This window comes from Carassius auratus, chromosome 30 (genome assembly GCF_003368295.1).
Source record: "Carassius auratus strain Wakin chromosome 30, ASM336829v1, whole genome shotgun sequence".
NCBI lineage: Eukaryota > Metazoa > Chordata > Actinopteri > Cypriniformes > Cyprinidae > Carassius > Carassius auratus.
Genome location: NC_039272.1, coordinates 12,517,947 through 12,531,779, shown reverse-complemented (window position 1 = coordinate 12,531,779; position 13,833 = coordinate 12,517,947). Strand labels below are relative to the sequence as shown.

Genomic DNA, 13,833 nt, shown 5'->3' with positions numbered 1-13,833 from the left:
CTTTACTGTGTGTCTTTGGCCTTGTTGACCAAGCTGTAGCGGATTTACATAATGCTGGGCTCCAATATAAAGAAATAAATGAACAATTCCACTACCTGGTCACATTGCATTTTTATATATCTTGTCTTTAATGGACGTGTTGTCTTTACATACCTGCTTTTGTTATATTTCTTGGATATGGATTCTTCATTGGTTTAAATCCACTCATCTTTAACTTGGTCCGTTTTAAGACAGCAACAGTAGTAATGACGCAGAATGTGGCGCACAATCTAAGAATAGCAGTTCCTGTATTACTCCCAGTTAACCATGCATAGAACATTTGGGCTGAAGAAAATGGACAGTATTTTTAGGCCACTCTGAACAAAGCACTTTATAATCTGTAACAAGCATTTATATATTTTATTATTCAGCCATCAATCTACTCTACAGGAACTCTTCTGCATTTGTGCGTTCACTCACTATTTTGTGGATTGGCAAGAGAAAATTAAAGGAACCGTACACCCAAAAATGAAAATGTACTGAAAATTCAGTCACCCTCTGGCCATTCAAGATGTAGATGCTTGTTTTATTTCATTAGGACATATTTGGAGAAATTTAGCATTATATCACTTGCTCACCAATGGATCCTCTGCAGTGAATGGGTGCCATCAGAATGAGAGTCCAAACAGGTGATAAAAACATCACAATGATACACAAGTAATCCACACATCTCCTGTCCATCAATTAAAAATGTCTTTTTAATTGAAAAGTTGGGTGTTTGTAATAAACAAATCCATCATGGCGTTTTAACTTCAAATAAATGCTTCTGCAAAACAATCGATAATCCATAACAACCATAATAATGATTCAGGAGAGACTTGATTTTTTCACTGAAGAAAGCATTGTTATGGAAAGAGGACTCGTATTTTAGCTGGTAGCAATGGTTTGAAGTAAAAACATCTTTGTGATGGAGTCGTTTATTTCAAACCCAACTTTTGGCTTCACAAGATGTGATGTGATGTTTTTATCAGCTGTTTGGACTCTTATTTTGACAGCACCCATTCACTGCAGAGGATCCATTGTGAGTAGGCGATTTAGGCCTAATGAGTAATTTCTTCAAATCTGTTCCAATGAACAAATGAACTCATCTACATTTTGGATGGCCTGGCAGATAACGTACAAAATATAGTGAAATAACATTGCAATACAATGACTTGCTAACTGTAGCCTACATTAGGCTATCTCTTACATATGCTTTTGTGAAAGTTGATGTATTCAGTCAGTTCAAAGCAGTGGCTGCTGTGATCTGGACAAATGTGTCTCATCTCACCCTCATTGAAATTCTTGTATTATGTCTTGTTTTAGTAATTGACTTCAGTGCTACAAAGTGCTTCAGTGTCACGCATGAACGTGATCAAAATACAGTTAAATGCACATTAATAGCTGTTTTTTTTTTTTTTTTTTTTGCTCAAACACTGAAAGTTTCAATATTTTTCTCTGATTCTTTTTCCTTTCATTTTTTAAATGACCTATTTTTTCCTTCCCAAAACATAGGGAGGACTAAAGGGTAAAATGAACGACAAGGTAAGTTGGCACTTTGTTAATAATAGACAATTTGACAGCATTTTCATGTCGAGGCAATCATTTTTATATTTGGTAAAGGATTGCACATTGTGAGTGTGGCCATTATATCCAAAAATGTGTTTCTTTCCTTTCCACACGAGTTTCATTCATGTCAGGAGTTTGGATCATTTGGAAAAAACTGATGAAGCACTTTCAGACACATTACAGTTTAGTTAAATTTGTTAGTTGGTTCAACCATCTGTTCGCACATTCTGTAAAAAAAAAAAAAATATATAGGCTATGTATAATAAAGAAACTTCCTCAGTCAGAGAGCTGTTCTACAGTGACATTTTTCTGTCACAAATGTGTTTTACCACAAGTGCTCTGATGTGGGGAAGTTCCATTTCCATATATATATATATATATACTTTCTGCATTTCCCCATGCATGTCTCCACTTAACATTCCTCTCAGGTCCACTATCTTTGCTCTGAGTATTTATTAATATTTAAGAACCAAAACAAATAAATCTGGCACATTTTTCATGCAGGTTTGTCCCCCCCTGAAGTGATGTGAATTAATGGATTGATCAATTATTTATTACTTTATTACTAAAAAGTAAAAAATGGAGTGGACTAAATAAGAGCTTTTTGTCGATAAAGGGTAAAACAAACAGATCTACAAAAAATAATGTCAATATTTTTATGAGAACAAACAATCGGGGGTATGAATTTTTTTATTCTTGCCTATTTTTTTATTTTAATTTTTATTTCACAGATCTGAAAGTTTGATTCAGTTAGATCTGTGGCCAGATATATAAACTATTTAGACTAGTCTTAATTATATATATTTTATAACTAATCATAACTTTTTAAAGTCAGTTACAAAAAGGTAGATTGGTTTAATATTGATCCAAAAAGTAACCTATTGACCTATTGAAGGAAGTACTATTTGTATTATAGTCATCTTAATTATACATAACCTCAACCAAAGAGACATTATATGTTGCAGTTTATTTCATAGGTCTCGCAAGAAAACTTTCCCCATCACTCTCACCTGGTTTTATTCCCATGACATTCTTTGATTCCACGCAGGACGGCGCTATTTAACAGCACTATGCAAATATTGCGCTTAAAAAATGTACGAACTAAGGCTATTCAGCATTTTACAACCTGCTTATCTCTCAACACTAAAACCCACTCTCTAACACCGATAAGTTTTTATTTGTTATAACCTGATTATTTATACAGTGACAATTAAATTAGCAAATATCGTCGAACGGTGTGGAAATAAAGAGCTAATTAGTTAATCATGATTGAGAGATTGAATTTTATATATATGTATATATATATATATATATATATATATATATATATATATATATATATATATATATATATGTTCTGGTGTTTAGAAATAATTAAATACGCACACAACTGATTCACTTGCCGAATTTTATTTATTTATTATTATTATTATTATTATTTAGATTTTCCCATCACAGATGTTGTCACTTATTGTAGGGTGTGATGAATTGCAAACAACAAAAAAACTATTGAAATAAATAAATAACCCAGAATATTTCTTCAGAAATTGAATGGCTGTTGTTGTTTTTTTTCTTTTCTTTTCAAATGACCATTATAACCTAATATACCATGTGATAAAATTACACCTGTTGGAAGTTAATCTTTTATCCACTGTAATAAGATGGAGACACGCTAAAACAATGAATGACAGAAATGCCCCGCCCTCTGCGGCTTTTGTCCAATGGGATAAAACCTGGATCGACTGTGGAACTACGGAATGCGGACGAGTCACGTTTCTAGATTAGATCGAGTAAACGTCTTGTTCTGAAGGAAGTTTACTTTCACAGCCGTCACGAATTTCCGCCCACATCTTTTTGAGGGGGGGTCAAGAGCACTGGAGAATCATCTGATAGAGAGAGACTCGTGCAGAAGTGTTTCACTGCATGTAGGAGCAGGTGGACTACACAGATTTACAGAAACTGCCAACACCTTTACTCTCACCTGCTTCATTTGATTGATTGATTTATTTTTAACTCGAACTGAACATTTTTATTTGAAGACGAAGAAGAAAAATCTGAGAAAATAATATTGATATTAATAAAACAAATCTTCATATCTTCAGGGGAAGACAGATTCAAAAAGGTAATATATATTGTTGCTACTAATGCTTTTCAGCCTATTCATAAAAAAACAATTGTCGTCTCACAGAAAAGAAAGAAAAGAAACTAATGACTAAAACCAATTTTAGTGTGTAATTAACACATGTAGCAGTTTTACTAAGATATGCAAAGTAGATAATAACAGCTTTTGTGATCTTGGCTCCAAGCTAACCCACTTTGTTTAGTGTCCCTGAAGTTTATACTTCATCATCTGCTTCAAAAATACCATATTACTTTTGTGTATAATATTACAACAGTACAATGCTTTTTGGACAAATACCATGGAAATACAATGTTTCTTACTATGCTAATTTTAACTTACACAGTATTAAGAGTTTCATGTTGCAATGATATGATGTTTTCGGTCATGTATGGTAGCATTCTTTGAAATGCCTTGTACTACCGTGCTACATATTAAAGTACCATTGTGTTATGATGTGATGCCAACATTTTACCATGGTACTTCTACATTAATTAATCATAAATGAAATCAAAACGGTGCTGTGTTGGTAAATAAGAAAGGATTCTCTTGAGGACACCTGATCACTATAATTGTATCTGCCTACGTAGGCAACCCCTCTCTGGAGCGGCCCAGACAGTGAAGCTCTTGTGTTTTTCTATCCAAGCCTCGTTTTCTTTTCTTTTTTTTTTTACCTCAGGCCTTTATTGCCATGGTGACTATGCACAGACAGAGTGCAGCCTTGACTTTTTGCTAGAACAAAGGAGAGAAGTTGGGGGAGGCCGGGTAGTAGGTGAACACACAGTAAACAGATAAATGGCTTTATCTAGGCCTGGGCCAGGCACTGAAAGTGTAGCATGTATTCTTCTGTTGCTGTGGTTTTGCATGCTGCTGTAGATATTGAGATTTTTTTTTTAATTGAATTTAGAATATTATATTTTATTGAAGACATTACAATTGCAGACATAAGACATTATAAATGTAAATTAATATATATATATATATATATATATATATATATATATATATATATATATATATATATATATATATATTTATATTTATATAATATTTTTAATTATTTTAAATATTATATTTTATTGAAATTGCAATTTTAAGCATAAAGACATAAATTCTTAAATTATTTTTATTTCATAATATATTACATTTTTTATTATTTTAATTATTATATTTCATTGAAGACAGTAAACTTGTTAAACAACTTCAATACAAGGACTTTCATATGACATTTACAAATAATTAGAAGATATAGCATAACTTTAAAACTTTTTTAAAAACTACAAATTTTGAGGACTGTGTCAGAAAGAAACCTAATTAATAAATAAATAATTCCATCAATGGATTGTTCTGTATTTTATTACAAATGTGCATTCACAGTAACATAAATGGACAGCTAACATTGAAATGTGTTTGACATATTTTATAACATATTTTTGTTGAATACCTTTTTATGCCTATTCTGTCTTGTTTTTCCCTGTTTGGGACCTCACCCCTGGAGCATATCATCTGAAGTTAAACAAACAACATGGCCATTTGGCCAGAATGTAAATCTGTGCATGTCGAAGTCATTGAGACTGTGTTTAATTCCCACGGTCGGGGCTGTAAACAGCGGCTTTGTGTGGACAGACTCTGATCCATGGTGCTGATGTCCCCACTATGTTGTTACCTCACACTGATCAACAGCACAGTTATTTCAGGCTTTTGGCTTCAGGTAAAATCATTTTGGCCCGTGTATTAATTGATGTCACTGCTAATGTGCTGACTTAAGACATTTAAAGCTTAAGTCTTTAAAAAAATTTTTTAGCTGGTCTTAAACAGTAAATAAGGAACCTATAACATTTTCTATATGACTGTAGCACCTGGGTGATGATATTCATGTTTATACATTCATGTGCTTTTTTTTAGCAGGTCACTGGACGTCTTTGAGAGATGTTTGAGAAGCAATCCTACGAAAGTCCCCCCATGTACACCCCGCCTTCCAATGGCTTTGGACCACCTGGGAGCTTCCAAGACCCACGGAGTGAATTTGATCCCTACCCTCCAGCTCCAGGATCGTACTATGTGGGTGAGGAGGTACCACAGCATTTCTACAAATGGTTTTCCCCTCCGGGAATTGTGAAGATTATGATAGCAACCGTTATAATCCTCTGTCTGGGAATCTTCGCCTGTGTGGCCTCGACTCTGGTTTGGGACATGCAGTATGGATTAGGTTATGGATCTGGATATTCCGGCTATCCTGGATATGGAAGTGGAAGTGGATATGGATATGGCAGTGGGTATGGATACGGAAGCGGAAGTGGATATGGATACGGAAGTGGATCTGGATACGGAGGCTACTACAATTCTTACCCGACTCCTTACTCGGCCAAGACTAGCATGATTGCCGTTGCCGCCATAAACTTCATCATCGCTTTGGGGTTCTTTGCAGCCAGCTTTTCCAAAACCAACACGTTCCGCAGCAGGAAGTTCTACCTGGCGGTGCTTGTTGTCTGTTGTATAATGGCAGTGATTCAGGGCATTATAAACATTGTGTACATTGTAGGAGTGAACCCTATGGCCCAAAGCTCCACAAGCTCATACTACAACCCCATGCTCATGATGTGTCAGAACCTCTATGGCAGCAGTGTGACAGGAATGGGCGGCAGCTTTCCCATCTATAACCAGTACTTGTACCACTACTGCTACGTGGACCCTCAAGAGGTACCATTTAAAGTTACAGGATGTTTCATAATGTCTTTAGACACTCCATTTCATTTCTGTTTTCTTTATAGTTAATAATCGAAGGATTGCCACAGACCATAATTTCAACCCTCCCATTGTGTAAATGGCCTAATGGTTAGAGAGTCGGACTCCCAATTGAAAGGTTGTGAGTTCGAGTCCCGGGCCGGCAGGAATTGTCGGTGGGGGTAGTGCATGTACAGTTCTCTCTCCACCTTCAATACCACGACTCAGGTGCCCTTGAGCAAGGCTCCCCGGGTGTCGCAGCATAAATGGCTGCACAGTGCTCCGGGTGTGTGTTCACAGTGTGTGTGTGTGTGTTCACTGCTCTGTGTGTGCACTTCGGATGGGTTAAATGCAGAGCACAAATTCTGAGACATTCACCATACTTGGCTGAATGTCACGTCACTTTCACTTTCATGTGTTTAGTCACATTAATCAGTGCACCAATAAATCAGTTTAGTTAAGTATGATAAATAATTTAAAGTGACGTGTAGCCATCTGAGACTCAACTGAGACTGAGACTCAAACCCACAACCTTTGGGTTGCAAGTCTGACTCTCTAACCATTAGAGTATGACTGCATAATTTATGTATGCATACATAATAATCTGAGTACCAGAACAGCCAGGCATGAGTATAGTTTCTTCCCTCAAGCAATCCATCTCATGAACCGGTAATAACTTGGTAATAAACGTGTAATGCTCATTACACAACACTACTATTTATTTATTTAACATACATTCCACTTTTTACATTTCGTTGCATTTGTACATAACACACGTGTACACATGAATACCATGTATTGTGTGCTTTGTATATTGTGGTTTTAATTTATTTATGCACTGACTTAATATTACAATTTTGTCATTCCCAGGCAGTTGCAATGGTTTGTGGGTTCATGGTTGTGGTGGCACTGGCTGTGGCGGCCTTCTTCTCCTATAGGACCAGAAGTAAAATCTGGCACTACGGGAAACCAAACATCTACTGGGATCGACCACTAATGGGAGGAACCGAGGGCAGAGATGTGGAGGATTGGGTGAGTTTCTGTATTACCACTAATTTTTTGTCTCTACAGCAAACAGCATCCAAGTACTTTTCAGGGGAAATACCCATACATTTAATTGTCCAAGTTTTATATGATCTAGCATCCCAGCAGCCGTCCATGGGACAAGCAGTTTGATTCTTCTAAATAGTTTGTAATAGTCAATCTAGACTTTGTTTAGGTAGACTTGAAGGTGTGTTTTAAAGTCCTATATCTTTAATAGTTTCAGTGGCCTGTGATAATTCAGTCAAAAGGTTGAATATGTTGCTGATATGGTCTGTTTGTTAACAGCCAGCCTAGTTTCGATGTGATTGATCATTAACCAAAGTGAACAAGTCAAGAGGCTTTTAACTCCTTGGATGGATGACTATGAACGACTAAACGTTTGTAATACCAAGACAGTTCGAAAACATACTTGAATCAGCATTATTTTTTTTATTTTTTTTTTACAGTTCAAAGAATAAATTTAATGTTTAGGTATAAACATATTTATTAAAAGTATTTTTCATTGGCTGAGACAGATGTGTGGCCACGTCTTGGTATATTACTGATTATTATATGTAAATTTAAAGAGTTATTTCTTTCAATAATTGACTTAAAAGGACAGGAAAACACATTTAGATCTTAAAATATGTTTTGGGTACATGCCAAATATGTATTGTATATGTGAGAGATGAAACACTGCTCAAATTTACTAAGATTCCAAAGTTTGCAATCAAAGGTCGACTCAAATATCAGTTTTTTCCAAAAGCATTCATAACTCTATAGCTCTATACTCTTGATGTGTTAAAGTTGTTTCTCTTTTTAATCCAAGAATTTTAGAAGAAATGTCTGAGACACAGTCGATAATTAAATAAGCTTTAAACTGAGAATCCTGAGCTTAAAATGAGCAACCTCTAGTAAATCTTTCATCTGGGTCTACAGGTGGTTAATGAACCCATAGCTGCTAGTGAAGGCTCTGTTGGGGTGCGGTTTGATTTTGGATTAAGCCCATTGGAAACATAATTACTACCATCATGAGACTGGTCTGCCTTTCTCTGCCCTGGTGCTTTCAGTAAATCAATGAGCTCTGACAGAATCCCTAACCATGCCTTAAGTTCCTTTCTCTCCTTGCCTTTCTATCTCTCCTTCACAATTTTCTGGTGCAAAAGGCCACGAGTCTGAAATGTCCCTCTTTTCTGTGTTCTCAAGCATTCTTTCCATGCTTACAGTATGTAGCGTGATCACGGATCAGCGGTGGCAGTAGCTCATGCAGGGAAAGCATTGCTGGAATTCCTGGATGATTTGGGCTCTTGTACACAGTGGCTTTTCCCCTTCTCCCCAGCTGCAGGGAAATGCTCCTCCACCCTCTTTCCTGCTGCGTCCTCCCTCCTTACACACATAAAAACACACACACATACCTTCACAAAAACCCCTTAAGAAAAAAACAAATAATTCCACTGACACGCACACACCTGACTTCATTGTTTTATCATTGTACTGCTCAGAATTGTTTTCCTTGTGGTTTTTACTTGTATATGTGGTTTTATAGCCACTCCTTCTTTCACTTTTTTGCTTTAGAAGTAAAGGATTATAAGTCACATATTGTGCTAGAAATATAAACTATTGGCATTATGTGTTTGTCACAAAACACTGACTTAAAGTATATGCTGAGAACATCTTCTGAAATCAAACTTCGACAGGAAGAGCAAGACCACTTTTGCTTCTCATTCCCTACGGTCTTTCCTGTACAGCAGCAGAAGGAAAATAAAGTCTGAACAATGGATCTAAAATGGTTTCTGTGTTGGTATAATGTACACAATGCAATTTCAAAGGTCTGCGATCAAGACAGATTTATGATGTTGTTAGTAGTGTATTGTTTGTGCACTATAATAATATACATAACATCCTTACAGTCAAAGTAAAACTTATCTGTTATGTGAAATCACTTTTCCAAACAGATTTTTAACATCTTATTTTTCAGATTTACACTAAAGAAATGTATGTGACAAAAACAAATTCTATTTCAAAAGGAATGCTATTTTAAACGTTCTATTTGTCAAAGAATCCTATTGCATATCTTTCCACACAAGTATTAAATGATTTTTAACACTGATAATAATAAGAAATGTTTCGAGCACCAAAACAGCATATTAGAATGATTTCTGAAGGGTCATGTGACATTGCAGACTGAAAATTAAGCTTTTTCATAACAGGAATAAATTTCAATTTGAAATCTATTAAAACAGAATAATAATATTAATATATAATTATAAGAATAATATTTCACAATATTGGTTTCAACAGCATTTTTCATCAAGTGAGCTTCTTTTTTAACCTTTTCTTTTTCCAACCTTTTGAAAGGTACTGTATGTTTAAATACAGCACCTGCAGAAAAACAGATTGTTGAGTGATAAAGAGCCATTAAGATTACACATTTATTTCACATTTAATATATTATTACTGGATTTAACTGCATTGTATATCAATCAATGCAATACAAACATTTCCTCAAGGCTTGGCAGCAATAAAGAACAGTTTTTGTCCAAAGATCACAGATCATGAAAAACTATGATGTTGAAGCAAAGTATTTTTGCTAACATAAGCAGACCTGAGGTAATTATTGAAATGATACAATAATGAAAGAACCTTTACATTTTTTATCCTGATTAAAGATGCCACTGTTCATCAAACAAAGGAGACTTAACCCTTTCAAAATCGTGTTAAAATATCTGCTTTTAGTTCTTCTCACTAGCTTGCTTTATTGTTTGTGATGCCTTTTCGCCTGTCATTATCTAAAATATGTTGCTTCCTGATGTTTTGCTCGTCATGCTCTCTGTTCAGATATGAATCAAAGTTTGCAGACTTTGTACTAAACAGTTTGTTGTTTTTTCAGGTCAACCATGTACAGGATGGACAGAGCGTGCAGGAGGCATCCATGGTGTTTTCAGAGAAGATGGCTCCTGTTCTGGTTTCGGCCCCCAGTGTCGGCTCCATCCCCCTAAAGACTGGCAGTGTCTTTAGCTCTGAGTCCCACAAAGTTATCGGGTGAGTGAGTGATCCAACCATTGGATAGCTGGAAACGTTCAAGCAAAGATTGCATGTCCCTGCTTAGGAAATGCTGGAGCTTACTTTATTGCTTAAGGCCTTAAAGCTGCAGTAGGTAACTTTTGTAAAAATATCTTTTTTACATATTTGTTAAACCTGTCATTATGTCCTGACAGTAGAATATGAGACAGATAATCTGTGAAAAAATCAAGCTCCTCTGGCTCCTCCCAGTGGTCTTATTGCCATTTGCAGAAATACATCGCTCCCGTTAAGAAACAACCAATCAGAGCTGCGGTCCGTAACTTTGTGTGTGTTCAAAATGTAGTAAAATGTATATAATAAGCGAGTACACCATGAATCCATTTTCCAATCACTAGGGTACACCTATAATAAGTGTTTATATTCGGACTATTTTGGATTGCTTCGGGGATACCGCGGCGGAGTAACCCAGTACCTTTGTGATCTTCATAGACATAAACAGAGAGAAGTAGTTCTGGCTACGATGTTCTTCTGCAAGACGCAAGCAGTTCTGTTTATTAACCGCTAGAGCGTCAAAAGTTTCCTACCGCAGCTTTAACAAGTCATTTGAAACTATATTCCAGTTTTAAATACTGTACACTACTGATCTAATTTGGGGTCTCTTATGCTGACCAACACTGCATTTCATTTAAAAACACAGGCAATGCCTCTATGTAAAAGATGATTGGCTTCAATTTTTTTTTCATTTAAGAAAATTTTGTATTTAATTGTTAGACATAAACTCACAATTATGAGAAAAAAGTCTGAACTGTGAGATAAAAACTTGCTATTCGGTTTTTTTTCTTCAGTTGCAGAAATAAACTTCCATATAAACCATTTCTCTTTTTGAAAAAATAAGTAGTAGCAATTTTTCCACCCACAGTTACCCTGAGCACTCTTTTAGCCGCCCATATCTCTCCACATCCCCGTCTGGAGAAGTGAGCTCCAGCCCCTCCGGCCAGACGGACACCATCCTCAAACCGTCCACCTCCAGGGGCAAGAGACGCAGGAGGAACCCCGAACTGGACGAGTCCCAGTATGAAACCGAGTACACAACAGGAGGAGAGACTGCCAATGATTTCGAAGATCTATGGACGCGGTGAGGATTTGTTGTGGTTCAGGCTCAGTGTTAGTAGTAATCATCTCTGCTAGGCATGTCCACATGCTAACACAATAAACACAATAGATAATTTGGGTTAATGGGACAAATGTCTTTGCGTATGTATACGTTTACATGTGTTGTTTGGTGTGATGAGTTAAAAAACAGATGTTGTTTAACTCATTGTTGGACCATGAGAAGGAAATCATTAACATTACTGCATGAACTAAAATGAACTAACAATGAACTATATATTTTTAGTGTATTCATTAACTTTTGGTAAAGTGAGTTATACTTGAAATGTTAAAATACTTGTATTCACTGCATTATGGCTAAAGAAATCTAACTAATTTGCTGTTTTTTGACACAAATGAAAAATACCCGGGTTGAAAGTTTGAGTGGCCACTTAGTTGACCTTAATAAAGAAATAAGGCATGGTCACATCTGAAATTTCAGTGAATGCTGGTACGTATTTCACATTAGGAAGTACTCCAAATAGTGGCATTTTACATCAGCAAAAATTTGGCATATGGAAGTATTTCACATAAGTTAATTTTTTGGTAAATGGCATTATTTCGCATAAGTGTCGTGCTTGTATTGTATTTTAATTTAGCACATGTTTTGGAAAATGGTACTATCTCACATTATTAAAATTTTAGCAAACGATTGTATTTCACATTAGAAAATATCTTTGCGAAATGTAGTATTTCGCATTCGAGAAATTAGCAAAACTTTTCATGTTTGCAAAATTAATGCAAACGGTTGAATAAGTGAATTTTTTTTTTTTTTTGACGAATGGAAGTATTTTCACTTTTTTCACTTTATTGAAATTATATGAATGGTGGTATTTCAAATCAGCACAGTTCTAAATACCACAGGCCATTTTCAAACCGAGCAGCTTTTTGTTTGTCAACACTTTCTAATTTGCATGACCATATTGGCAGAAAGTAGCATCACAACAACTGCTTTGTGTTTCATTTCCAATCAGTCTATATCCAGAGATCACATCTGATGCCCAGCGACATGAGTATAAGAAAGAGTTTGACTCGGACCTCAGGACCTATAAGAAACTGTGTGCCGAAATGGATGACATCAACGATAAGATAAACAAACTCAGCAGAGAGCTGGACACACTTGAAGAAGGCTCGCCCAAGTACCAGGTGAGCGACTGAAACATTTTAAGATGCCTACTTCACCTCCCTGTTGTTGACTTTCTTTTTTATCTCACATTACAGGCTGTAGCAGAGGAATATAATCGTCTCAAAGACCAAAAACGGGTGAGTCATGGTGATAAAACTGAAGTATGACTAAACATCTGACTCATGTTCATAGTAATAGATGCTCTGCTTTTTTGATGCTAATATAAGGCTTTCTTTTCCTTATTCTCTGTTTAGATGGCAGATTATCAAAACAAGAAGCACCAATGTCGCAAACTGCGCCACAAGGTTTTCCATATAAAAAAAATGGTCAAGATCTACGACCGCCGTCAGTAATAATGAGCTCCATTAAACCACCACACCTGCTCTCCTTGTTAAACACTTCTGCATTTAACTGACAAAGCCTTCAAATGACTGTGTGACCAAAGTGGCCCGAAACTGCCGTAACCATGGCTTCACCCAGTTTTTAGGATTAACCCGAGCCCTAAAGATGGTTGGAAACAAGAACCAGAGATTCCAACCAAAACCGGTCCTTCCAAAGTCTTTCCATTACCTGGAACTTGTTCTTTCACTGGAAACATCTGCTTTTTTTTTAGAGTAAGTGACTTTATATGGCCTGTACAATCCCATAAAGCATAAAAATATTGTTGTTCTGTTTTTTGTTGGGTGCGGCTGTGAGTGCTAACTTCAAGGTCAGCTGATTACAGCGGTGCATGTGTTTGCTGGAGGAAATGTACTTTGGACGATCCTCTTCTACTGAGTAATTTGCACCTGCATTGGCATCTATGCAATCCATTTCCTTGTGTATGACTGTAAATGAGTTGTTTGTTTTTAATGTCTTTAAAGGTGTAACAGTGGGGCACTGCTTGTTTTCAAGTCAGAAATCATAAACGATTTTGTTTCGAGGTGTCCCAGAATTGTTCTCAGAAACAACTGAGGTATTTCGTTGGGCAGTTGTGTCCTAATGGTTAGAGACTCTGAGTTCGAGTCTCGGTACTGGCAGGGATTGTAGGTGGGGGGGAGTGAATGACCACGACTGAAGTGAGACCCTTGAGCAAGGTACC

At 36.2% G+C, this 13,833-nt stretch overlaps 1 protein-coding gene across 3 annotated transcripts; it reads left to right on the top strand.

Annotated features, from left to right (window-relative positions):
- The first annotated feature begins 3,391 nt into the window (after positions 1-3,391).
- On the top strand, positions 3,392-13,341 carry LOC113049242 (occludin-like). 3 transcript variants are annotated; one of them, XM_026211415.1, is made up of 8 exons: positions 3,392-3,709; positions 5,615-6,406; positions 7,301-7,462; positions 10,344-10,495; positions 11,397-11,612; positions 12,601-12,772; positions 12,848-12,889; positions 13,007-13,105. In XM_026211415.1, the coding sequence occupies exons 2-8, from the start codon at positions 5,636-5,638 to the stop codon at positions 13,103-13,105; spliced, it is 1,614 nt and encodes a 537-aa protein (XP_026067200.1). In that variant the 5' UTR covers positions 3,392-3,709; positions 5,615-5,635. The 3 variants fall into 3 exon arrangements, with proteins under 3 accessions (XP_026067200.1, XP_026067198.1, XP_026067199.1); XM_026211413.1 differs by having other exon boundaries at positions 3,393-3,709; positions 5,612-6,406; XM_026211414.1 differs by lacking the exon at positions 3,392-3,709 and having other exon boundaries at positions 5,636-6,406; positions 13,007-13,341.
- Positions 13,342-13,833: the final 492 nt, after the last annotated feature.

Bases quoted from the DNA above. Each gene is read 5' to 3' on its own strand.
- LOC113049242 (XM_026211414.1), top strand. From the start codon at position 5,636: ATGTTTGAGAAGCAATCCTACGAAAGTCCCCCCATGTACACCCCGCCT. The intron at 10,496-11,396 runs GTGAGTGAGTGA...TTCCACCCACAG, and splicing joins GAGTCCCACAAAGTTATCGG to TTACCCTGAGCACTCTTTTA. The intron at 12,773-12,847 runs GTGAGCGACTGA...CTCACATTACAG, and splicing joins AAGGCTCGCCCAAGTACCAG to GCTGTAGCAGAGGAATATAA.